General features: G+C 47.3%; 1 protein-coding gene across 1 annotated transcript in view; it reads right to left on the bottom strand.

The window, feature by feature from the left end:
• The window catches only part of LOC138515713 (uncharacterized), a 679,975-nt gene extending 662,879 nt beyond the window's left edge, over nt 1–17,096 (bottom strand). The window contains exon 1 of the mRNA XM_069630371.1: nt 16,803–17,096. Within this exon, the coding sequence (XP_069486472.1) occupies nt 16,803–16,856 (54 nt within the window). The 5' untranslated portion in view covers nt 16,857–17,096. The remainder of the gene's footprint in view (nt 1–16,802) is intronic.
• Nucleotides 17,097–25,330: the final 8,234 nt, after the last annotated feature.

The raw sequence follows: 25,330 nt of genomic DNA, 5'->3' as shown, positions 1-25,330 counted from the left end.
CCATGTTTGCTTTTCAGTCTTTAAAGAGGTAGAGGAAGGTTGCGCCTTGACTAAGGCAAAGCTGCACTCAACTTCTTGTGAGTATAGTTGGGGGCCAGAGAGAGCAAAGGCAGATGCTTCAACTTCTAAAAAGATACAATATGATAGCGCAATGCGCGTAAAGGCAAGGGAGGAGAACAAAGGGAGGACAAGACAACGATCCTACTAGGCCAAGTGACATTGAGATTGTGCAAGTACAGGAGAGAGGGAAGGGGAAAGGTGCAAGGTGAAGGGGAGGAGGTGCAAGTGCATGACATAGGACAAAGCATAAGAAAAATAAGAAGTGCAGCCAGCAGGTGGCAGTGTAGGGGTAAGTGCAGATAACAAATGTTAGATAAGTGCGGGTAGGGGACTGTAGGGTTGCAGATACAGCCCCAATTGCAAGTGTTTCCAGGAGGCAGTGCAGGTGTGCAACTGAGAGGGCAGGGACCCGGGCCCATGGTTCAGAGAGTGGCCAGGTAACTAGTGCAGTACCAGAAAGGAGAAGAGGAAGAGATCAGGCGGCAGAGGCAAGGAGGAATGTCTTGAGCTGCTTCCGGAACCGTAGATGGTTCTGTTCAAGTTTCAGAGAGGCATGGAGGCTGTTCCAGAGGGAGGCGCCAGCTGAAGAGGGAGATCTGCCCCCACATCATTGCTTGGAAAAGCGACTGACCCTCAAGGTGTTGGATGTGGAAGAGTGAAGAGCCGGGAAAGGAAGATACTTCCGAAGAGAGAGCTGGAGATATAATGTTCCCATGCCCCAGAAGGCCTTGTGGACAACGCAAAGGGTCTTGAACGTGATCCTTGCAGCCAATGGAGAGATTTCAGTACTGGGGAGATGATCCTTGGGCTTGAGGCCAGGGACAAGTCTTGCAGTCCTGTTCTGAATGAGTTGCAGAGGATGGAGAGTAGACGCAGGCAGATTTAAAAAAAGGCTGTTAATGTTTTCAAGCCTACAGAGTACCAGAGCTCTGGAGACAGTGAGCTTCTGGGGGAAGGAGAGGAAAGGAAGAATACCTCTGAGGAGGTGCAGTTGGTAGTTTGACTTCTTAGAGACGTCGAAGATATGAGGAGAGAAGGAGCGTGTGGAGTCGAAAATAACTCTGATGGAGGGATTGTTCAAGAGGGAGCTGTTTAGGGCTCCCTGTGAAGAGTTAATTACTTTCGCGGACTATGCCCAAAATGTGATTCTGAATAGTTTGAAGAAGCTTAGGAAAGTCATTGTTAGTAAATTGGGCAGAGTCGGTGATCAAAATGGCCGTAGAAAGATTCTCATGAAGATCCTCAAGAAGGGGATCGTTGGATCTCATATACGGTTCCTTATCCATAGCTTGTGGTGGTTTATTTGTGGGTTCATCAAGAGAGGAAGGGCAAGGGCAGTGCCAGGGCACGAGTCATGCTGTCTCTCCTAGGTGAAAAGACCAGAGGGGCGTTTGTGATATCAGGACGGAGCACTGCCGGTTTGACCCTTTTGCCCATTTTCCAAGCAAATACAAAAAGGGGAGCCAATAAACCAAACACCAAAGGCAACGATGAGCACAAGAAGCAGCGCTGGGCCAGTTGCGCTGTTCCAGAAAGAAGCGTCTCAAAAGTAAGACACAGAGCTCACCGTTATTCTCAAGAGGAGTGGCTCAAAGATTAAGTCACAAGGCCCTACCACACAGTCACTGCTGCTCTGGGGCAAAATACAGATCAGGGGGTCGCTGATGGCAGTTTAAGACAAGGCAGCAGTTCACCCGGCGGCCACTAATCGGATGAGAGCGGCTCAAAGGGTTAGGCGAATAAGCCCTGCTCCGCAGTCACCGCTATTGTCAAACAGAGCACAGAAAAGGGTCACAGAAGAGGGTCGCAAATAAACACTGGCGAGAACAGCAGCAAACTCGGCACTCCACACTATAACAAATAGTGCACCAAAGGGCCACTCCCGATGGAAACAGTACAGCCAGGCACTTCAAAAACGAGCAGGAGCATGGCAAGAGATAGAGGGTTACAGAGAGGGAGGCAAACAAATCAGTCCCCTTATTGTCCAGGTCCTTGTCGCCCACATCCAGCAGTGGGAGTAATCCCGTGTCCCACAGACTTCAATTTGCACAAGGCAGGCAGCTGGCAAGAGGAGGTGAGAGGCAGAGAGCAGAGCCACGGTCTACTGAACACCAAACACTCTACCGTCACTCTGCCATAGAGATGTTAGAGAGTGTAGGGTTCCTGTTAACTGGGAGAAATCCCACCTGATTCCGACCGACAGTCTGGAGTTCATATTGGACATGTAGAAGAGATTGCTTGAGCTACGAGCTGCAAAAGTAAGAGGAATCAAAAGGAGCTAGGAATGTTTTCAGCAGGATGCACAGATCGTTGAGAGAACTTTCAAGAATTGTAGGGCTCCTGGCAGCCTGAATCCAGGCGAATTTTCCAAGGGCCACTGCATTACAAATCTCTGCAGAGGATGAAATCCCGGAACCTTAGGAGAGCGCAGTCCTATCATCAAATAGTGGAGATAGGCGAGGAATCCTAGATAGACCTGCCATGGTGGTTAGAGTATATGGGGCGTGGAATAGCAGGGCCATATTCGGCAGGGAACCGGATGCCATTCTGGAGTCCGACGTCAGTAGACTAGGTTAGGGAGCCAGATACACCGGAAGTAGAGACTGGCGGTCGGTGGATCGAGCAAGAACTAAGTCTTCACATCAATTGGCTGGAATTGCTAGGTTTGTTCACAATCCGCTCCCTGTTAAAGGGAAGAGTAGGATTCTGCTTGCTCCTATGAATGGACAACATCTCTGCGGTATGTTACATAAAACCCCTGGGGGCACCAGATCATGGATGTTGGCAGAGATGGCGAAGGACTTTGGTACTTTTGCCTAGAGAGGAAGATCTCAGTGGTAGCAGAATACCTCCATGGGGCAGACAACGTGGTGGCCGACTGGAGTTCCCGGTTCCTGACCGATTACAATGATTGGAAGTTGGAGGAAGGTGTCTTCAGGGAGATCGAGAAGAAGTGGGGGCCAATTTGGCTATACCTGTTTGTGTCCAGGATGAACAATCAGCTTCCATGTTACTTCAGCTGGAAGCCAGATCCAGGGTCTGAAGCTACAGACACTTTTCCTGCAGAAATGGAAACAGACTGTAGGATATGCGTTCCCGCCCTATGCAATGATAGGGAGAGTTCTAGCCAGAGTGAGGAGAGAGAGGGTTTTGCTAGTTATAGTGACACCATGGTGGAGATTGCAGTTCTGGTTCACGGGTTTCTGGTGGATACACCCTTATTACCTTTGATTCCAGGGTTGCTGAGAGCACTGAACGGCGTGGTACACCCGCTTAGTCAGAGGGGATGCAAGATTTCAGGTTGAGATGGTGACTCCGAGGTCTTTTGCAGCAAGCTTCGGAGCTCATTCAGGAATCCTGGGTGCTCAGTACAGTGAGGAGTTATAGAGCGGCATGGAACATATGGAGTAAATAGTGCGTGGAGTGGGAACTTTGTCCCGTTTCAGCATCTATAGTGGATATCCTGAATTTTCTAGCAGGTTTGTTTCAGGATGATAAGGCGTTCCAGACCGTAGGAGTCTGTAGATCAGCGATTCCCATGGGGCATGACTTGTACGACGGCAGCCCGCTCGAGGAGTATCCATCAATATCTAGATTGCTAAAAGGGGTGAAACTGGTCAGGCTCCCGCAGCCAAGATATTAATTCATGTGGGACATTATTTTAGTCTTCATGAAAACGGAAAAATGGCCAGACAACGGGCAATTAGCGGAGACGCATTTAAGCTAGGCTGGCCATCCTACTCTGTCAAGTATCATGCAAGAGGGTATTGCCTGTGAGAGCGCTGGGCTTAGCGAGGAATACTTTTTCGCCAGAGGGGATAACCTTCACGGTGACCAAGCACACGAAGACTAAATGAAAGGGCAACTGCAACGCATAGGCCAGCGAACGTGTCACAACAGTTAATAACACAGCATGCACATTTTGGGCCAGCTTCCACAGCCACTACAGCAATGTAGGTCACGTGGATTATGAAAGAGGTTGGCATTGATATTACTATGTGTGGAGCACATTCAGTAAGGGGAGCTATGGCATCTAAAGCTTTTTCAGTGAGGGGGCGGAGGGAGCCTACAAGAAATTAAATTAAATATCTTCGGATAGAATGTTCTCCTAAAATCGATACAACAATTACCCAATACTCCATAATAGAATTGATTTTTTTTTAAAAGAAAAGAAAACGGTACCTGGTCGCGCCTGTGCATATACTGGTGGGGAATATTAGACACTTAAAACGATGATCGCTCCAGTAATACTCTATCCTCTTGGAATGATTCCAATCCCATTTAGTAATACATTCTATAAAGAGGGTAATTCTATCCTCTTCACATTTTTAATGGTAAGGGAAAGCGCCTAAAATTTCCATGAAGAAATTCCAAGCAGATAAAGACCCAGGTGGGGTCAAATTTACTAATATTTTGTCTTACCATCACGCTGTCATACTAACCCAAATAAATCAAATTGTGTACCATCCACCCCAAGACAGCTGGGATTCCCCAAATGGGTAGAATTTGAAGAAGCTTTATCACACCCATTCCCATTAATATGCAGATTAAGCATTAATCTCTCAAAAGAGCACATTCTAAACCCCAGCTTGGCTTCCGCAGTCAAAATATTTAGAGGGTCCAATGTAGCGTCTGAGATAAAACATGCAGACTCCCAAATGGCCTCACTCTGGAGCAATCCTTCACTAACAATTAACAAAAAACCCTTACATTGGGACTCTTGGATAGACAGAAAAATGTTCTTCGTGCACCAGGTGTGGGACAATGACTCTCCTCTCAGTGTCGCAGCACTCCAAAGACAAATATGGACTTCCCCAGTCTGAATTTAGTAACTACATGAGGCTTTACAAATCTCAAATTATTAAACAAAATTCTTTGGCAGCACATGTTCACAGTACAGATAACATAGCAATGTTCAGCACACTTAACACAGCCAGTGTTTTTTTACAAAAGAAACCCTCTCGAATAACCACAAAATTCCCAACTTGGAATCCACTAGGAAATGGGAAGAAGCACTGCACATTGAATTGGAACCGAACCAATAGCAACAAATATAAATAAGGATAGCGAAAGCTTCCAGATCAGCTAGCAAAACTCAAACGCTTTTCTTTTAATGTATTTTTTACACAAGGCACTGTGAACTCCAGAAAAATGACATACGGGCAAAATTAGTGATAATTCACATTGCTGGAGATGCAAAAATACACTGCTACTGTGCTCAATGGAGCATATGCCTTTCTCATGTCCTCTATTATCTGTATTTTCGGCAAAGATAACTTTAAATATTTGAGATATTAAACATTCACTGAAAGATCTGTACATCAATACTATAGCTACCCACAGTAAAGAAACAATACTAAATAAATCTCTACTAGATACCAGCCATTCAATGCATCATTTTTATTGGACATTTGTATGGTGCCTATACACAAGTGTTTCCAGGCGCCACAAGATAAAAAGGGGGGTGAGGGGCATAGGGTAAAATCAATTTTAACGGTCGTACTAGGCCATGTGACATTCTTACCGTGCAAGTGCAGAGACAAAAGGTGCAGGGGATGGTGGAAGTCGGGGCAGGGCTGGGGTGGGGACAGGGGGTGAAGTGCAGGAGTGGGGGGCTGAGCAAGTGCTGCACGGAGCCACAGAGGGCAAGTGCAGGGGAAGTGGGAAGGGAAAAAAGTGCGATGGACGGGGTGGACCGGATTCAGGCTAGTCCAGGAAGGGAACCCATAGGAAAGTGCTTGTTAGGGATGCAGCGGGGCGTGGGGGACTGATCAAGGACGGCCTGGCCCCTGAAGACTCATAAGGGACCAGGCACCAGTAGCAGCAGCAGAGGGACATTAGTAACATGGAAGAATAAAGATCCGCCAACTCATCAAGCTTGGTGGAATTGAAGGAATTGAAAAAGGTCTATGTGGCGATAGGATTGAAACTCTGAAGTTCTCAGAAGTCTGGAATCCTCTGGAGCATTTCATATGCAAGTCCCTCCCCAACTCCACATTTAATTGCAAATTCCTAGAAGTCCACAAACTTCCGTAATTATATCCTAGTAAAAGGTCTAGCTAAAGAGCCCCTGGCAGTTCCATTTAGAACAATATTTCCTAGTACTTGGCTATCAATACATACTATAATAATAATATCCCATAACCAATCCTGGCCGGGCTCCCCTCCCCACTGCCCTCTCTGCTTCTCAAGGGCTTCAATTGAGGGAACACTGGTGGACAGGATAAACAGTGTATATTCACGTTTGCCACGCAGTGGCAAGAAACACGGGAGCTGTTATGGAGGGATAAGCTGCTTTATTCACTGCGTTGGCGATCTGCCTGCAATGCGTGCTTTCGAGTGTGCACTTCCCTGCATCCCATTGGTTGGTGGAGCTTTCTGGCTCCGTTAACCGTGTCCCATCCGGAACACTACACGTGCACCCCCATGCTGCAATCCTCTGTACATCACACACCTTCAACACTTCAGAAGATCCGACTTGGGTAAGGAGCTGAACTATTGTGGTTTACATAGGATGTGTTCCCTCCCCCCCTTTCTTCCCCTACTTTCTTTTTCTTCCCACCTCTCTCTTTCTCCAAGCCTCTTTTCAGTAGTAACATACAGTCAGAGATTTCATTGTACCTTCCTTTCTTGGTACGCAGTAGAGCGCACCCAGGCATATATACAGTATCTTGAATGTTTTTGTACTAAACACCACCGTTTTTTGTATTAAATATTGTATTTCGATTGACTCAACCAACACTATGTAATAGAGCCTATCTCTGCTGAACTGATTATCGTTAATGTGGTTGTTTTTCTAACATTCTATGCATTTTCTTAGTATATTGTGGCTTCCCCATGCGTACCTGCAGCCTGGTCCTTTACTTACTTATACACTTTCTTACTGTGACATTTACCTTTGGCATGCTGTCTCCCTTTGTGAGTGCCTTGGTGTTAGATATGTAATGTCTACTGTTATCTCTGTTGAAAATACAATAAAACTTTTTGAACTGAAACGACTCCCTGCACCATACTAGGCTGTGTAATCTTTATTCTATGTCAAGACTCAGAGGCTCTGATTATGCTCAATTCTTCTCTTTACTTCGAGCAGCAATAACAATTTAAACATAATGAAACAACAAACAATGAACTACAACTGCCAATAACCAAGGTAAATCTGTAGTTTGTTTTTCATAGGTCTGTTTCAACACGTGTCTTTTCAAGTCCAATCACGTTAAACCTTTCCACATAAACCCTATCAACTTCCGTGATTCTTCCTCTTTCTTTGCTGCTCGAGCAGCTGAGCTAAGTGATTAAGCAATCCAGTGCGTGCGTGATTGCATTTATTTACATAGCGCAAAGCGTGCAACAAGGGAGACATTTGGCGGAGCCTATCCGCATTAGTGATATGGAACGCGACAGGGCTTTAAGCTCCGGCGTTCCTGAGTCTCGATAGGAGGCACTGCCACACGGAAGCTCGCGCCGGGACCTCAGAGGTTCCGGCGCCATTGCGAACTTCCGTGGCAGAGTGTTAGGTAGATAATTACACGCGCGAGGGATATTGTCAGAAAAAAATATATATACGGGCAACAGACGAATGCTGGCAGCCACTAGGAGTGGTGTAGAAGGTTACTTCTTCCACGGAACACGGAAGAAAGAAGCCAGCCCTACGCCACTTAGTGGTCAGAAAGCAGCATTGCAGGTACAATTACTGCAGCTGCAAAGAGAAAGTTGACGGGCACAGTCCCAAGTTAAAACTGAGAAAGTGTGGGGGCGTGGCTTGGCAGCCATGGAATAGGCTGGAAACCCTGTGAGCTCCGTGAGCCGACAACTTGATCCAACCAAGAAACGCATATTTTTTTGATTAGCGGCGGCCCAAAAAGTATGTGCAGGCGTGGGAAGGCGCAGAGCATGAGCAGGCTGACTGCAAATTTACAGCGGAGGAACGGTGGTATTGTTACTTTGTACTGAGAGGCCGATCGCGGAAGGGACATCAAAATGGCCGCGGACGAGAACAAAGAGATCCCGAGGGGTGCACCCCTGAGACGGAAGAGCTGTCTCCGTTCGACAACAGCCGAGGAGGATCACTAGGGATACGAAATAATCATCACATTGCCCAGGCCGGGTGGCCGCAGTGAAAGGAAAGCAAGGGGAGAGATGCTGGTGGAATGCCCGGAGCGGAGCGTGGACGATCGAAGGAACCAGCAGATACTATCGGCCCTTTGAGGATAGCAAGAATCCACTCTTGCTGGGACTGAAGACCACGGGTAAAGGGGCTGACCCACGACTCAGACACAGCACTATGTTTAATAAACCCCCAAGACTGAAGAGTAAGCAACCCACATTAGAGGAATACACTAAGACACCGCCCGGCCAGGAAGGAGCCAGCAACAAAGACAAAGCCCAAGTTGGGAGCAGTGCCACTATGGGCGCGAATCAGGAGGTCCTTGAGGCGATCGCCGATCTGAAGGCGGCTTGGGAGACCAAGCTCGAACTGGCGGTGACAGAACTAAAAACAGCGCTGGAGCTCCAGGTAGGGGCAGTGCAAGAGGATGTGAATCTGCTATGGCAAGACGTTAGGTCTCTGGCGTAGCACATGGAGAACCTCGAGAAGGTGATGGGCCCTAACACGGCGGACTGTGCTTCCCACCGGTTGGAGCTTCACGCCCTGGTACAACGAGTGGGTAATCTGGAGAGCCGAGCGGAGGAGGCGGAAGGACGAGCCCGGAGAAATAATATCCATATTGTTGGACTACCAGAAGGAGCAGAAGGCCATAACCCCACGGAATTCATTGAAACAATGTGGCTACAAGCAATCACTGGAGGAGTGCTGTCTCAGGGGTTCGCTGTGGAAAGGGCGCATAGGGCCCTAACGAGGAGACCACCGCCAGGAGGCCCACCAAGGCCGGTGATCGCCAAGATACTTAACTACAGGGATCAAGAAAGGATCCTGGAACACTTCCGCAAAGGTGGGACAATACAAAGAGGGTCGGCAAACATAACGGCTTACCCGGATTATACCCTGACGGTGCAGCGGAGCAGAATGAACTTTGGGGCAGTCAAGAGAAGATTGCGAGAAGCGGGTCATAAGTACATGCTGCTTTACCCGGCTAAACTGAAGGTTTTTCACAAGCACAGAACTTTGTTTTTTGAAACTCCGGAAGAAGCAATGGGATGGCTCGACACGCAGGGATGCCCCCAGGAGTCGGACGTTCGGACAGGAGAAGGAGGTGATGCGGATAAGTAATGAGCGAGAGGGGCACCGGGGGTGTCAGAACTTAAGACTATGGGACTGGAATATAGTCACTAAAGTAGCTTGTTGAATGGTGTGATCAGGCTGGAAGAAACACATGATCCGCTAATATTGCGATCAAGACTTGGACTAGGAGCCTTGCAGGACCAACATTTACATCCCCTATTTAGAGTTTAGTTAGGTCGCCGATAGTGCGGCGACGCCCTGCTGGGGTCTTGCCTGGGGTATCAGGGTAGGCCCAAACACGGGGGAGCCTGAGATCCAGGGATGGAGCTGGGCAGCTGTTGGAGTTGGGGTAGAGTGGGGAAGAGGGAGGGAAGGGGCTGTGTGCTGTGGTTTGTTATAGTTGGGGAAGAGTTATGGGGTGAGCCTATGCCTCACGGAAAATGAGATGAACCATGGGAGACCTTAAGATAGTCACTTGGAACGTTAGGGGGCTCAATAGTTATCTGAAGCAGAACAAGGTAATGATGTACCTACGCAGACAGAAAGTGGATATAGCCCTGTTACAAGAAACTCATTTAACGAAAGATAAACTAGAAGTGGTACGGAAAAAATGGAGAGGGACAGTGGTGGGGGCAACATACTCTGCCTATGCAAGAGGGGTAATCACATGGGTGGCCCCACATGTTCCGTTTCAGTTGCTGAACTCGCAGGTAGAGGCGGATGGTAGGATGGTGATCATGAGAGGATGGTGGAAAATAGAGAGCTCTGCATCGTAAATACTTATGCCCCGAACCAAGATACAGCTGCGTATTTTAGGACCCTGTATAGTACACCCCGTGGCAGCGTGGGGGGAGCTATATTGTGGGGGGGGGACTTCAATTGTGTGTTGAACCCCACCATAGATAGATCAGACACTAAAATAGTTAGACCCACCGCGGCTGCAAAGGCACTACATGCTCTATTGGCAGATTTTGGGCTGAGAGATGCATGGAGAACATGTCATCCGCAGGATAGACAATATTCACATTATGCAGCCCCACAGGGCTTATATACAAGACTGGACTATGTATTTGTCACGCAGGAGTTACTGACCGAAATACCGCAGGCGGAATACAAAGCTAGAGTCCTCTCAGACCACTCGCCACTGCTGCTAACATGGCAATACCGACCCCCTAGGGGAAGGATACCCACATGGCGATTGCGTGCAGAAGCGCTTAAAGATAGCGTATTCAGGGAGGATATGCGAGAGGAAATAATAAGTTATTTCGAGATAAATACTGGCAGTGTCAAGACAGCAGGCACACTCTGGTAAGCCTTTAAAGTGGTAGTGAGAGGAATTGCCATAGCCAAGTCTAAAGGACTGCAGGATGGGATTCTGACCGAATTACAGGACTCTGAAAAGGAATTGGAGAGGGTATTGGAACGGGGCAACAACACCAAGGCAGATACAGAAATGGCACTGGGCCTGCAGCAGAAATGTGTAGGATACTGGGAGAGATTATGTAATCTTAATTATAAAAAGTACATAGAAAGACAACATGCAGGAGGCAACAAACCAGGAAGACTCCTTGCGTGGCTCTACAAAAACGAGACTCCCAGGCCCCCAATCAGAACAATAGTGAAAGACAATGGCGACGTAGTGTCGCTGGATGTGATCAAGGCATTTGACTCAGTCAAATGGCCCTGGCTGAAGGTGGCCCTAGCCAACTATGGTATGGGACCAGGATATCTTCACTGGGTAGAACTCCTATATAGTGAGCCATTAGCAAGAGTGAAGACAGGAACTGTGATCTCTGAAAGGTGGCAACTTGGTAGAGGGACCAGACAGGGATGCCCCTGGTCCCCCATGTTGTATATTCTGGCCTTGGAGCCTCTGGCGATTTATTTAAGGCAGCAATATGACGCAATAGGCATTGTCGTTGGGGAAACATCACATTTAATTTCACTATACGCAGATGATATGTTATTGTATCTGCGCTACCCAGAGGAGAATCTGCAGTATGTGTTAGAAGTGGTGGAGAGGTTTGCTGAACTCTCAGGTATAGCCGTGAACCCAAGTAAATCCTGTGTGTTCCCACTGGGCAGATATAGAGGGCTCTTGGCGGAGAATTTGCCGGTACTCCAGATACCGTGGGAGGCCACAACTTTTAGGTATCTTGGGATAGACATATATCATACAGTAGAAGCCGAACATAGGCATTATACAGAAAGAACGGTTCAGAAACTGGAAAACAGCATGAAGTTCTGGGCGAAACTCCCCTTAGCAATGATGGGACATGGGGCGATGCTCAAGATGGTGGCATTGCCCAGACTGTTGCATTGCTTCGTGAACATCCCATACTCCATACCCCGGTAATTCTTTATTAAGCTGGACAGCATATGCAGGGAATTCCTATGGTACGGGATGAGGAACAGGGTAGCCCTGTGGAAACTCCAAAACCCGCATGAGAAAGGAGGCATTAAATTACCTAACTGGGAAGTATATTATGTAGCGAGCCAGTTGCAACATGTAGCCAAATGGCTCTCTGCGGAGCCTACCTTAGAGCATAGGCTGCATCAAGGTGATTGCACCCCATACTTTGAGAGAAATAATATGGTTACCCAAGCGGGAGCGAAGAGGGCGCCCGAGGATGCTGGGCCTTGGGTGGGGGATGTGGCAGAGGGCATGCCGGTTAATGGACAAGCCGGCCCTGTGCTCTCCGCAAATCCCACTGGTCACAATGATGGGGACAGAAAAGCAACTAAGGTTAATGATTAGGAAGTATTGGGAACCGGTAGGAATAGCAACATTGGGAGATGTGTGCCAAGAGGGGAAAATATTGGAATTTGAGGAGTTGGTGGAACAAACGGGGTTGAGTGCTGGGCAATATATTACGTATCACGGCATGGTGCAACGAATTAAAGATACCTGGTCCGAGGTGGAACTTGCAGAGGAACCGGACACCACACTAGATGCGATATATGATGTAGCAGAAGGAGGGCATAGAGTGTACGAGATGATGATGACTCAAGTGGGCAAGGAAGTGGTGCAACTTAGACTGGACTGGGAGGAGGAAGTAGGGGATATGATGAGTGACGGGATGTGGGCAAGGGCTCAGGGGTATCATAAAAAAGTATCGAGAAATGCTAGGCTGCAACAAATACAGTTGTATATAACTCAGAGAGCATATCTGACGTCACTAAAGATAGGCAAATTTAAGAACGCTGGAAGCCAAGTGTGTCCCAAATGCAATGAGGAAAGCGCAGGAATGGTGCATATGTTATGGGCATGTCCACTGATAGCAAAATATTGGAGAGATATAGCACAGAAAATGGAGGACAAGGGAATCCGCATGAAGGTGGATACGGTGTGGGCTTGCTTGTTGGGAGGGTTCCCCAGACCGCGGAAGCTTAAACATGTGAGTAAATTGAAAGATCTGGCATATGTACTGGCAAAGAGAAGGATTGCAATGGGATGGAAAGCGTGCCATAAGCCCAATGTGGAGACGTGGTGGAGGGACTTGCAGAAGTAGGCGGAGGCAGAAACAGAGGCATGGCAGGAAGCGTGTAAAGGGGACATAGAGGGTGAAGCCGGAGCCGTAGCGGGTTGAAGACATTTAATAGCAGAGCTATTTGGGCCCTCGTATGATGGACCAAGTGATGATGATTCAATAAGCGTGGCTGGAGAGGTCTCCCCACCACAAGAGGTGGAGACTGACAATGGGAGAAAGTAGGCTTGGGAGGGGGGTGGGACGGGAAATACAGTAGGCGAAAAAGTAACAATGTATGTGCATTTATGAGCAAGATATGTAACCACTGTAAGTTGAGTTGGGTTTGTTATTTGTTGTTTGAACGAAATTAATAAAATTGTTTTAAAAACTGAGAAAGTGTGAGTAGACCCGCCTAGCTACGAAGACGGCACAACTGCAATAATGAGTGGATACTTAGAGGAAGACTCAGAGGGACCCCACGTAAGTGGCATGAGAATGAGTCAGGCGATACAGAGAGTGACGAGTGCCGACAGGCCCCACGGGCGAGAGGAAAGCGGCATAATGGCGGACCTGGTGACTATCTCGGGGCATGACAGAACTGAGAAAAGCACACAGGGATATAGGGGGAAGAAAAAAGAAGAACTGCAGGGCATGTAGCGCCCAGAACCCCCCCGCTCCCCGGGTTCGCCTTAGAGGTGCAAAAGTGGCAATAGGAAGGTGAGGTCGAGAGCCAAATATGATTATAGCTCGGATGACACATCTGACGAAGACTGCATGAGCAGTAGCAAGTCGGACGAGCACAGCTCATCAAAATATCAGACCTTCTCATCGAGTGATGGGCGAGAGCCCAGGAGCAAGAAAGGCAGAAAGGAAGATTAAGGTCCACGAGGGGATGAATTTGACCCGTATGAGCTAGTGCACCCGAGGTCAGTCGAATGGGACCCCCCCCGGGAGAATATAGCTGAATACTTAAGGAAGAGACTTAGAGCTCCACTAAGCAAACAAGCCAGAATTAAAATGATGTCTGAATGCCAAAGACCCACAGTGCCAGATGGAGTGGCGGAAACACCCGAGATTGATGAAAGGATGCCAACATTCCTGGGGAGGTACGTCAGATTTCATCCTGGAGACAGTGCAGGGCACACTCACATTACCGTTGGTGAAGGTGAACTCCACCAAGAGAGGGATAAAGAACTTGATGGCAAGGCAGATGATTTCTCTGAGAGAGTTAGCCAGGTTGGTAGGCCGACTGTCATCTTAGATTCAGGCAATTTTTCCAGGCTCGCTGCATTACAGAGCATTGCAGCGGTTGAAAATAAAACATATCAGTAAAAGGCTATCTTACGAACAGAAAGTACCCATTTTGCAGGAAACGAGAACGAAACTAGAATGGTGGTACTACCACATGGAGGCATGGAATGGCAGGGCGATATTTGGATCCTCCCCGGAACTGGTAATAGAATCGGACGCCAGCCGCTGGGGCTGGGGGGCCAGGTGCGGCGAACAGGCGACCGGGGGGAGATGGTCGAGTGAAGAATTGGGTCTCCATATCAACTGTCTCGAACCGTTAGCTGGATTCTTTGCAGTCCGTTGCTGGACTCGGGCAGGAGCGAGATGTGCCAGCTTGCTCAAGATGGACAATGTCTCAGCAGTCAGGTACATAAACCGACTGGGAGGGACGAGATCCAAGATGCTGGCGGAGATAGGCAACGATTTTTGGCACATATGTCTCCAGAGGGGAGTCAGCATAAAGGTGGAACACCTGCCAGGGGAACAGAACCAGGTTACAGACTGGAAATTGAGACACCTGAGGGACTCCAGCGATTGCCAGCCAGAGGACTCAGTATTCCAGGATATAATGCATTGGAGAGGTCGGTATCAGATGAATCTGTTCGCTTCAAGGTTGAACAGAAAGATCTCCTGATTTTTCAACTAGAGACCAGTCCCAGAAGCAGCAGCAACAGATTCATTTCTCCAGGTTTGGGGACCAGCGAAGGAATACGAATTTCCGCCTTTTGTCATGATAGCCAGAACGGTGGCGCAGATCGGGAGACGGGGAGCCACAGTGATTTTAGTGACTCCCGACTGGAAGGGACAAGCATGGTTCCCAGATCTACTGGAGATGTCTTACGACTTTACAATTCAATTCTATTGCCACACAGACAGGACATAGTAATGGGACCAGCTGGAGAACTCCTTCCGCTGATTCAAACGGGGAACCTGAACCTGATAGCATGGGCGATTTCAGGAGATGCTGGGCCAAGCCAGGTCTTTTGGGAACAGCTCAAGAATTTATCAAAGAATCATGGGCCCTGGGGACCAGGAAGATTTATAGAGTGGCATGGCGGAAATTGAGTAATTGGTGCATGGAGAGGGAGGTTAATACGATACGAACAGATGCGATTCACGTGGGGAATATTCTAGCAGCCGAGACAGCGCAGGCTAAGGCAAATAGAACAATTTACACGTACAGATCAGTGATATCTGCAAATCACGGGTATATAGAAGGAAAACCGGTGGGGGGGGGGGGAGTACCCATTGATCTGTAGATTACTGAAGGGAGTCAGATGCATGAGACCACCGGAACCAAGATATTCATGCCTCTGGGACATGAGTGTGGTGTTGAGAATGTTTGAGTCCTGGTCGGATAACAAAAATCCATCTATGAAAGCTCTCTGGGCGGAACTAACTACATTTTTATGCTTAATCTCTTGTAAGAGAGTGTTGGCGGTCAGGGCATTAGAGGCAGACAGAACATCTTTTTCTCCCACAGGTGTTATATTTTATATAGAAAAGAGGACGAAGACAGGGATTAAGACCGTAGAGTATATGGCTTTCCCTGAAAGGCCCAGATTATGCCCGGTTAGGTGTCTGAAAGCTTATGAGGCTGTGGCAGATCGAGTGAGACCCGCAGGAGAATCTCAGCTGCTGATAGCGGTTTAAGGCAGTAGCGTCAGCCACATTAGCTAGATGGGTGAGATGGTGCATGGCAGAAGCAGGCATTGACCTGGGTCAGTTTGGAGCACACTCAACTAGAGGTGCTATGGAGTCTACAGCTTTTATACTAGGGGCTCGCCTGGAGGATATTGTGAAGGCGTCAGACTGGTCAAATGAAACGACTTTTAAGAATTTTTATTTTAGACCATCAGACAAGATAGCTTTGTTGGTGGTAAGTTTTAAGCGAGCATAATCAGAGCCTCTGAGTCTTGACACAGATTTTCAACACATTAGTTACAGAAAGTCATGATTCTATCAAAGACTTGGAGGCGAAATAATATTCCACCCATTCAATCGCTTTAGTGTATGAATGATAAGACGTTTATCAACATATTGTTGGGATATTGGAAATGTTATGTATTGTTACTATTATGCGATTACCCGTTCAGGAAGAGTTGTTTCATTGAGGTTTATATTTTTTGACAGAGGCACAGAATAAGCCAGAAATGTTCAGGATAATAAAATAAGAGAAGACGTCTACGATTGGGGCGCAAGTTATTCAGGGGTCGTTCAGCAGCAGATAGAGGAAGAATCAAAGAAGTTGACAGGGTTTATGTGGAAAGGTTTAACAGAATTGGACTTGAAAAGATACGTGTTGAAACAGACCTATGAAAAACAAACTACAGATTCACCTTGGTTATTGGGAGTTGTAGTTCATTGTTAGTTTGTGGTTTCATTATGTTTAAATTGTTATTGCTGCTCTAGAAGTGAAGAGAAGAATTGAGAAGAATATTTTGCCTGCGTGACTTTCTGTAAGGAATATGTTGAAAATCTGTATTCTCCTGCAAGGAAGCACATTGGCCCAGTGCATTATTTGACCAATCACACTCCCGAGTTTGGACACACCCCGCAACACGGATCACTAGTAGAGCAACTTCTATAGCACTATTTAAATGAAAGCTTTCGGAAACCTCCAACAGAAGGAAACAAAGTAGAGATTAGCTACATTCCCGCCAAGAGCGGACAGCATCGAGCTGCCTGCACAAAAAGGGCTTATTACGCGGTTCAAAAGTGTAGTTGGTGCGTTCCGTGTTTTTTACCAAAATTCTTTTGACTTTCTAGGATGACATTGGTTCAAGTCGATAAAAAGCACTCACCGTAGCAGCTGGCAGAGCACGGTGAAGCCTCGCTATAGCTCGTAGCGTGCCCATACTCTTGTTCTATAGAGGTAGCAGCAGATCTGCTTGGGTTGTTAGCTGAAGGAGGACTAGGAAAACGATGTCAGCGGTGCCAAAGCAGCATATGTTATCCCTTGGAGCCTGGGCACCGAGTGGTATATAAATAACTAGAGCGTTACTTGATGTCATCAATCTAAAACATAGAAAGGAACCCGTGGGCGCCATGTAGGATAAGTGCCTTATTAATGAATTCATGTGGAGTCTCTCGATCGCTTTAACATGCTTATTTGTTTCAGGCGAGGAACGTGACTGCAATTATTTAAGTTCTTAGTATCTTGGCCTTAGACATATGTCTAACTTGTGTCGGCCATGTTGTGTTGTAATTTACAATACATTAGCTATCACCCGGGCTATAAATCAAATGGCTCATTTAATCGAAATACTTGAAAAACAAACAACGGGTGCATAAATAATCTATCCACAGTAAGTGTAGACAAATAAAATAGCGTTTAAGTTGTATAACATTTTACATATAACCATGTTTCTAAATATGACATCTGTGTTGCCTTCCCTGGATTTGTTAAGTAATTATTCTAGAAATGCCCAATTTGGATGGCCAATGTATACTGAGCCGCGGGCACGGAGTTCTCCTCTGTGATCGCGAGCAAAAGCGGTCAGAGCTGGGGAACTACAACCCCCGGCATGCCCAAGAGGACGCCCGCTAGCGTCATGTAAACCCAATATGACAGCTTTCGGCTAACCCCCAATCTTGACAGCTTTAAAAAAACAACAACAAAGCAGCACAATAAAGTATTCTGAAGGCGAGGCAGAGTTGATTTGTGTAATGGGTGCTGGGTGCAGGGGAGATCAAAGTGTGTTTGAAGACTTCCAGTTTCTGCATCACTGACTGTGATAAACCGAAATCCACTGCAGCAGAGGAGCAAGGGTGATCGGTAGGTATTTCATATTAATACCGCCTTTTGGCATAGAGGAGAAACAGGGTCGTTTATTTGGACTTTTGTTTGCCAAAGGCTTGTATTTTCCATCCAATAGTGTGAAGCTATTCACTTAGTTCCCAAAAGTATTTCTCAGTCTCTCCTTCATTAGTTGCTTATATGAAGAATCATACACGGGCACTCGTGGCCAATCGCCAGTGAAAGATGGTCAGGGGGCGCAGGCGATTGTTCCTGCCCAAACTGGCCTCCCACGTGCTTGACATGTTCTCTGAGCAGCTGTATAAGAGTTCAGATTTTCAACACATTTGTTCCACAAAGTCATAATTCTATTAAATTCACAGAGGCAAAGGCCATATCTTTACTTCTTGAGCAGCACTGAAATAACAATAATAAAAACATAATAAAGATGAAGACTACAAGTCCTACTTGTTTTGAGTCTTTGGTAGTCCAGGTATTATTGGTTCCTGAGAAACAACAAATGTCCAAAATGTCCAATCAACTGTCATGTCTCGACATAAACATAGGAACTCCCATGAAAGCCCCTCTTTCTATTGCTCTTTCTTACATGCTCCCCAATGGGTAAACGCGTCATTCCCAGACGATTTTCCGACCATCAGCTTCCAACTGGGTTGTTCTCCACGATGGTACCTAGTATAGCAAAAAAAAATCACATTTCAGTGTACCATATCGAGAGGGTGGGATCGCGTCACAGCTTACAACATATAATCATGATAACAGTAACCATAATAGCACAATTACATACATAGCTCAACACGTTAACGACAGTGGGATAATCCTCCGCCTCTGTGTCTTTAATAGAATTATGACTTTCTGGAACAAATGTGTTGAAAATCTGAATTCTATATCAAGACCGGAGGCTCGGATTATGCTTGTTGAAAGTTTACTTACCACCAACGTTGCCATCTTCTCAATTGGTTTGGGGTAAAAGGTCTTGAAGGTAGATTCATTAGACCAATCAGCAGATCTCATGATATCCTCCAATCTGGCCCCTACATTGATTGCCTTTGTGGCCATAGCTCCCCTCACTTAGGGAGCCCCATAGCGATGCACATTGATACCGGCCTGATCCGTCGCCCATCTTCGACATCTGGCTAGCGTTGCCGGTGATACCGCACCATATGACTTGTATAAGGCTATCAGTAGTTGTGATACTCCTGTAGGTCTCACTTCACGTGTGATCTCATAAGCTGCTAGGCATCTAATCGGGCATAACTTAGGATGACCCGGGAATTCGTCGTATGTAATCGATCTTAACCCTGTTTTCGTCATCCTCGCTATGAGGAACGTCACCCGGGCTCATATCCATTTTCCACTTTCAATTAGTCTTCCTCAGCTGGGCTCGGACCAATTGCAGTTCACGTTACACTTATCAAAGACTTTCAAATGTGCACAGGGTTTAGCTTGACCCGTCGCAGGAACATTTCGTAGCAAAGTTCCTTTTTTTATAATGCAGTTGCCATTCAGTTGGATACCTAACAAAGACCTTCGAATGGGTGGCGCCGGACCACTCTGTACACGGTATCTTATTTATTTGGCTTTTTCAAAGTACATTCAGTTCTTTGGTTCCACTTGTTCGCGCCTCTCATCACATGCACTTCAAACACTGTCCTTTGTGGGTTTCTTCATACAATGTTGCCGCTTGCAACGTTTGGATAAACACAAGCTGATTTCGTATCAGTTTCTCTGACTCACTGGCTGTGCTGCTTTTACTGGTGCAGCTTTCTTGCAGGAGCCAAGGACAGTACCACAGCGGCAATCACTCCTCCTGGGCCTGAGTTATCGACACAGGAGCGCCCCAGATGCCTTTTATGTACAGTGTAGGATTGTTCACTTTCAGTTCCCGGTCTTAACCTTCTCACTTTCCAAGGCTCGTGACAGTAACGGTTTCTAGAGGTCTAGGCTACTTCCCTCCTTGAAACCCTCTCCGGTCTCGCCGTCTTTCTTTTTGTGTTAAACTGCCATCTTGGAACTGCTGCTTCCTCGTGTGCTTTTCCTCGCTCATTGTGCATTCATGCTCCGCCTTTTATCTGCGTGGGGCAGTGTGATGAGTCAGGTGTGTGTAATGATCAGTAATTGCCTGACCTTCCCTGACCATGGTGTTCAGAAATTCCAGATATACGGCTATAGTGTTAGTGCGTTGTCGCTCACGATTAACTGTCCGTGAGAAAGTGTTCATGTCAGGAAAGGGGGAAGGGGTGTTGAGCTTTTAGATATCCTACCTGGTAGGATGGGGAAAAGGTACTACAGGGCAGGAGATACCACGTCTCAACCTTCGGTGTCTCACTTCCACTTCCTTGAATACCTATCATCCACGTGATCCTCCAGCACTGGTCCACCCCCAGGAACTGGTTCCAGTAGTGATGGCCGTGTCCTGGCCACCTGGATGACAGATCCCCGGGGACTAGCGGGTGAGACACCTTCAGGTTTCTCACAGGGGGGGAACCCTCCCACAAACAACGAAAAAGAAATTAGTTATTTTGGAATTAGTTGTTTTTATTCATGATTTTTTCATTAGTTATAATTGCATGCAACCGCCTATGAAGTCTTGCCCACGGAACCACAAACGCACATGCCGCCATACGTCCTGCACCATGAGCACTTCCTTGCAGTCACCCAATCCCGGGCCAGGAGGCCCCTAAAGAGACATTGGAGGCAAACGGCTTGATCCAATGGCAGCAACACCCTCAACTACGCCATCCAAGAGCGGGCCGCAATGTACTGAAGATCCTGGAATGGTCGTGAGACTTCTCCAAATTCAGCAGAAACCCCAGCTCCTGCAGAACCCTACACGTGATTCTTATGTGCTCCAACAAAAGTTCCCTGGAGGAAGCCTTGAGCAGCCAATCGCCCATGTGCCGAAAATCGTGCACTCCCCTGGAGTGCAGGTATAGCAACACTGGAAACATCTCCTTCGTAAAGCCCCTGGGAACAGTTTTGATGCTGAACGAGAGAGCCCTGAACTGGAAATGCATTCCATTGAACAGAAACCTGATATTTCTGCTGTAGCATTCGAATGTACACAGGATAATAAGCCCCCTGAAGCTTAGAGGGATATGTGGTGAACCAGGAGGAGAACTCGGACTAATGACTGACTTGTTCAAGGGTGTTTATTAAAATTAAATGAAAACTCCCATCTTGCCATACCGCTAAATGAATTTTCCCTACCTAGAAACTAAAACCAGCAGTGCTTGTCAAAAGAAAACAGTCCTTGGTCCAAATCCTCTTCCGCTAACTGGCTCTCCAACTTTAAGAAAACAACAAAAAGGGAGGCGGCTGCAGCAGTGGCCTCTGTCTTTTGCCTGGTCCAATCCCTGGTCTTCTTGTTGCTTCTATACCTAGTTCATCAGTATTTCAAAAGGCCATTCATAACCTTTGAGCAGGTTTTGTTGTCAAAAGTCAATGCCTTTCCTACGGTTTCCTCTTTCTCAGGAAAATCAGGGTTTGCTTCATAGAAGTTTCCCAGCCTTGACTAGGTGCTTGAAACCCCCCTAATTCTTTTTTTCTATGATTGTTAGGTTTTGTAGTTCTCAGACTTTTCACAGTCCCATGGTCCTCCATTGGCTTTGTTGCCACTTGTCTTGAACAGAGGGTCTGTCCCCTCGGGTTTGTCAGGCTCCCATAACCTTGCCGTTATCCCTAGCCAGGGCTGTCTCATAGTTCCTCTGGGCTCTCCGAAGCCTAGTGGTACTTTGACAGGCTCTTTCTCTCTGCTCTGGTTTATCAGGCTCCTGTAAACTGGTAGGCTTCCCCTGCCTTGACAGTCTTAGTTTCTCAGGGGTCTCCAAAGCCGTATGGCCTCTTGACAAGCTTGTTTTCGGGTTAATTAGACTCCCATAAGCTTGGATCTGCAGTCGAAGTTTGTACCTCTTCTTGTCGGGAGCATTTGCTTCCCAGCTGTTGTGTGTTTCAAGCAGCAATTGCACTTCTTGTGCAGAGCTCCTGGATCTGGGTTCTCCTCTGCACTCTGGTCTTGGCATCGGTTACGAGGCTCCAAGCCCACCAAGGCTCCCTTGAGGTCACGCCACCAGATGAGAAGTTCACTATTCTGTCTCTGCCTTGTTCCCGACCTGGGATCCCCAGTTGGTCAGCACGCCAGCCCTCAAGCGTCCGGCTGCCGATCTCTTCGCCCTCCATGCCAACACCGGTGCCATACTCTTGCGCGGCTCCGCCCCTCCAGGACATTTTCACTACAGAGACTCGCCTCTGCATAGGAGTCAATCCCCTCCCTGCGAAGGAGTTTCTCCTCCCATTCACAGTTCGTCCTGTTTTTATTTACATTGTCACAAACAAAAAGGGTGTGTCCTTCTTTGACTGTGGCGCTCAGACAATATCCAGCATTACCTAAAGTCAAAGCGATGGGAGGATATGTTACTGTTTGGTGGAGTCAAAATAGGAGTAAAAACAGTTTTTCCAAGTCCCATGTAGGCAGACAATGTATTCCAGACTTGGGAGTTCATTAACGGACTGGGAGGCTTTGTTCCCCAAGAGGGGAGTCACTCCCATTGAGGTCCCATTTGCCCAGACCCCTGGTGAGGGTCTTGCGTAGCAGGCTCACCTGCTCAGCCTCAACGTGGATGGCTCACCTTTGGAGAGAAGTGACAAATGGACTAGATTTGTCACCAATGCCATAAATCAAATGCTTTGATTAGGGAACAATTCTCTGCAGACTCCATCTTGAAGTGTAGAGTCTGTATTCAATATCTTTAGGTCCATCACCAGTCTGAACTTGCCCTTTCGGTTTCAGGATAACAATGACAGGGTAAAAGCCCTGAGTATCTATCAAATCACCCCTTTCGTCCAGAGTCCCTTGAGTCATGGCCAGTGCGTTGTTTGCCCTCCTGTGGATGGGGGTTGCCAGCGCCCCTAGCATAGTGGCAAACTTGATTTTGTATTCCTCACAGGCCTATCCTGTTCACCCAGACATCCAAGGACACGACCAACCACACAGACCAGAACTAGCAGAGTCTGGCCCACACACACTTTCTGTCAGGACTTATGCAATGTCACCGGGGAGATGGGCTTGCCAGACTTATGAGGCATCTTCAGACAGCTTCCATTCGTGAGCTTGGATAACCTCTCTTTGACACTGGGTTACCCTGAAACTTCCTGTGCCACCAACAGGGGTTTATTGTCGGAGCACCTGCAGAGCTTGTCTGCGTTAAACACGCTGTGAACCCTGTTCTCCAAGGAGTTGCCAAACAGCATCCTTCCCTCAAAGGTAATTTCTAATGCTGCAGCCATTTGATACCCTTCCGATTACCAAACACTGGGTTGGCCAGGCACTGCATCCCTCATTGTCACTGCTGCTGCCCCTGACCCCATCATAAGCCAGATATGAGAGCGGTTTCACTTGCATAGCCTGTCACAGCAGTTGACAGTCAGCCCCTTCCACAAGATTTGTGTAAGGATGTCAAAGAAGGATTCTGACACAAGGGTGGCATTATGGTTGGGTAAAACATGTATCTCAAAAAGAACCCCTCACTATCCCTATCTTCTAAGAGGGGTTTCCCTACCTCAAACTAATACTAAAGGATCTATCAGAATGTCTGTCAAATTAAACTTCACCGTCTGTGTCACAACCTACTTCTATCCCTTGCACTAAAACTAAAGAATAAGCCAAAAGAAAGTTCCTTTTCCAAGGAGAATGACGCCCGTCTCCTGGTATTCAGGTGGTCTTCCCAGAAATATTATTTTGCAAAAGGATGCCAGGGAGAATGCCTCCCTTCCCCTAGCTTGTGGGTCCAACAAACCTTTGTACCAGTTAACCTTTGGGACTAGGAGAATGACTCTTCTCCTGGTAATGGTTCACACACTCCAATATGGTTCACAGCAAATATAGGGGGGATAACTCCCTTCCCCTGGCGTCTCTGGAGTATATCCAAAGGGTTTCACACACTCAATATAGTTCACAACAAAGCCAGAGGTAATGACTCCCTTCCCCTGGTGTCTCTTGAATATATCCAAAAGGTTTTCAGTTTCTTCACCAGGAGAATAACTCCTTTCTGGTGTTTGAAAGTTATTTTCCGTGTATTACAGCTTAATGTCCACTTTGCCACTCTCTCATGGAATCAGCAAAGTACCAAATCCTTCTCTGAGTTTCAGAGGACTTTTCCCTGCCACTGCGACAAGGATACTTTCCTCCGAAGCTCAGTACACCTATGTGGGGATCCCAGAACCTTCTCTGGTGGTCAGTGGTCTTGTTGCTGCCACTGCAACGAGGAAATTCTCCTTGGAGGCTCGATTCACTTGTGGTGGGGTCCCAGACCCTTCTCTGGTGCTCAGTGGGCTTGTTTCTGCCATTGCGATGAGGAAGTTCTCCTCGAATGCTCAGTCTACCTGTTCCAATAGTGTGATTGCTATTACTGGGCCCACAAAGAACCGCTTGAGCCTGCCCCTCTTTCACCCATATATGTCCCCTCTGGCTCTCTCGTACCTCTTGTTTCCTTCTTTGCAACTTTGTTACGCTACCAGCGCTTATGCGTCTGGGGTACCTCTCGCTGTCTCTTTTGGCTTTTCTCCTGTTTCTGTTGTACTGCGGAAGCTCTGCGCTCTACTGGACTGCTCGGTTCTCTCTTCCTGCCTCGTATTCGGGGTCGCTCCTGCTGGACCCTCTGAGAACTCCCTTAGCGATTTGCTGGCGTCCTTCGTTCATTGGTTCACTGGTCAACCAACAGCATTTGAAACTCCCGCTGTAGATGGTTTCCACACCTGCTGCCTCTCCCGGCTGGGCTCGACAAACTGTTTAGTCCATTGTCTCTTCTTATACATTGGTTGCCAGTCCTGCTCCGGTGTGTTGTCAAAATCCTTTATTGCTTTTGACCATTTGATCTTCATTTCACCTCGGGGCAACCTCGTACCAGTACTAGCACAGTCCGTAATCTTCTAGTTTACTGTGCTCTTCTTCGTCCTGGTACTTTCTGTTTTGGCTGTTTCCCCCAACATTACAGAAATACACGCGTCTACCTCAAGGAAGTCTTTTGGAGTGGAGTGGAGGGTAGGGTTAGGGTAGGTTGGGGTGTGATGTTGGTCCACGTGTTGTACCCTCGATGATCGTCCTTGTTCCCAAAGGGGGAGTCCTTCCCCATGACGTCCTCCCACATTAAACCACCCCTTGGGGGACTATTGGGAAGCGGCCACACCACCCTAGCCTGGTGGGATAGGGCGAATTGTCACATTTGCTAACTGTCGAAATCCACAAAGTGAACACTCTGATGTGAAATTCGTATAAGTAGACACCTGGGAACGCTGTATGTGCTCCATTATAGGACTTTTGTAAAGTAGAATAAGCCTTGCCCATCTGGGTGTGCACAGCAGCCACCTCCACTGATATAGAAGAGTGACCCACCAGACCTGACAGAATAGTATCCACTGTGAGGGGTCAGAAATGTGAGGCCGACAACTTGGTACAAGGTTTTCACAAGATGCCCTTTTATGAACTCAAAAGGGTTTGATAAATGCCTCACTATCCCTAGCCTAATCAGAATTTCCCTACTTATCAAAATAACTAAAGGAAACACTTACAAAAGGAGT

The sequence above is a fragment of the Ambystoma mexicanum genome, chromosome 6q, assembly GCF_040938575.1.
Source record: "Ambystoma mexicanum isolate Mex_15411 chromosome 6q, UKY_AmexF1_1, whole genome shotgun sequence".
NCBI classification, from domain to species: Eukaryota; Metazoa; Chordata; class Amphibia; order Caudata; family Ambystomatidae; genus Ambystoma; species Ambystoma mexicanum.
Note: the sequence above shows the minus strand (reverse complement) of the source record. Positions and strands in the feature narration are given on the sequence as shown.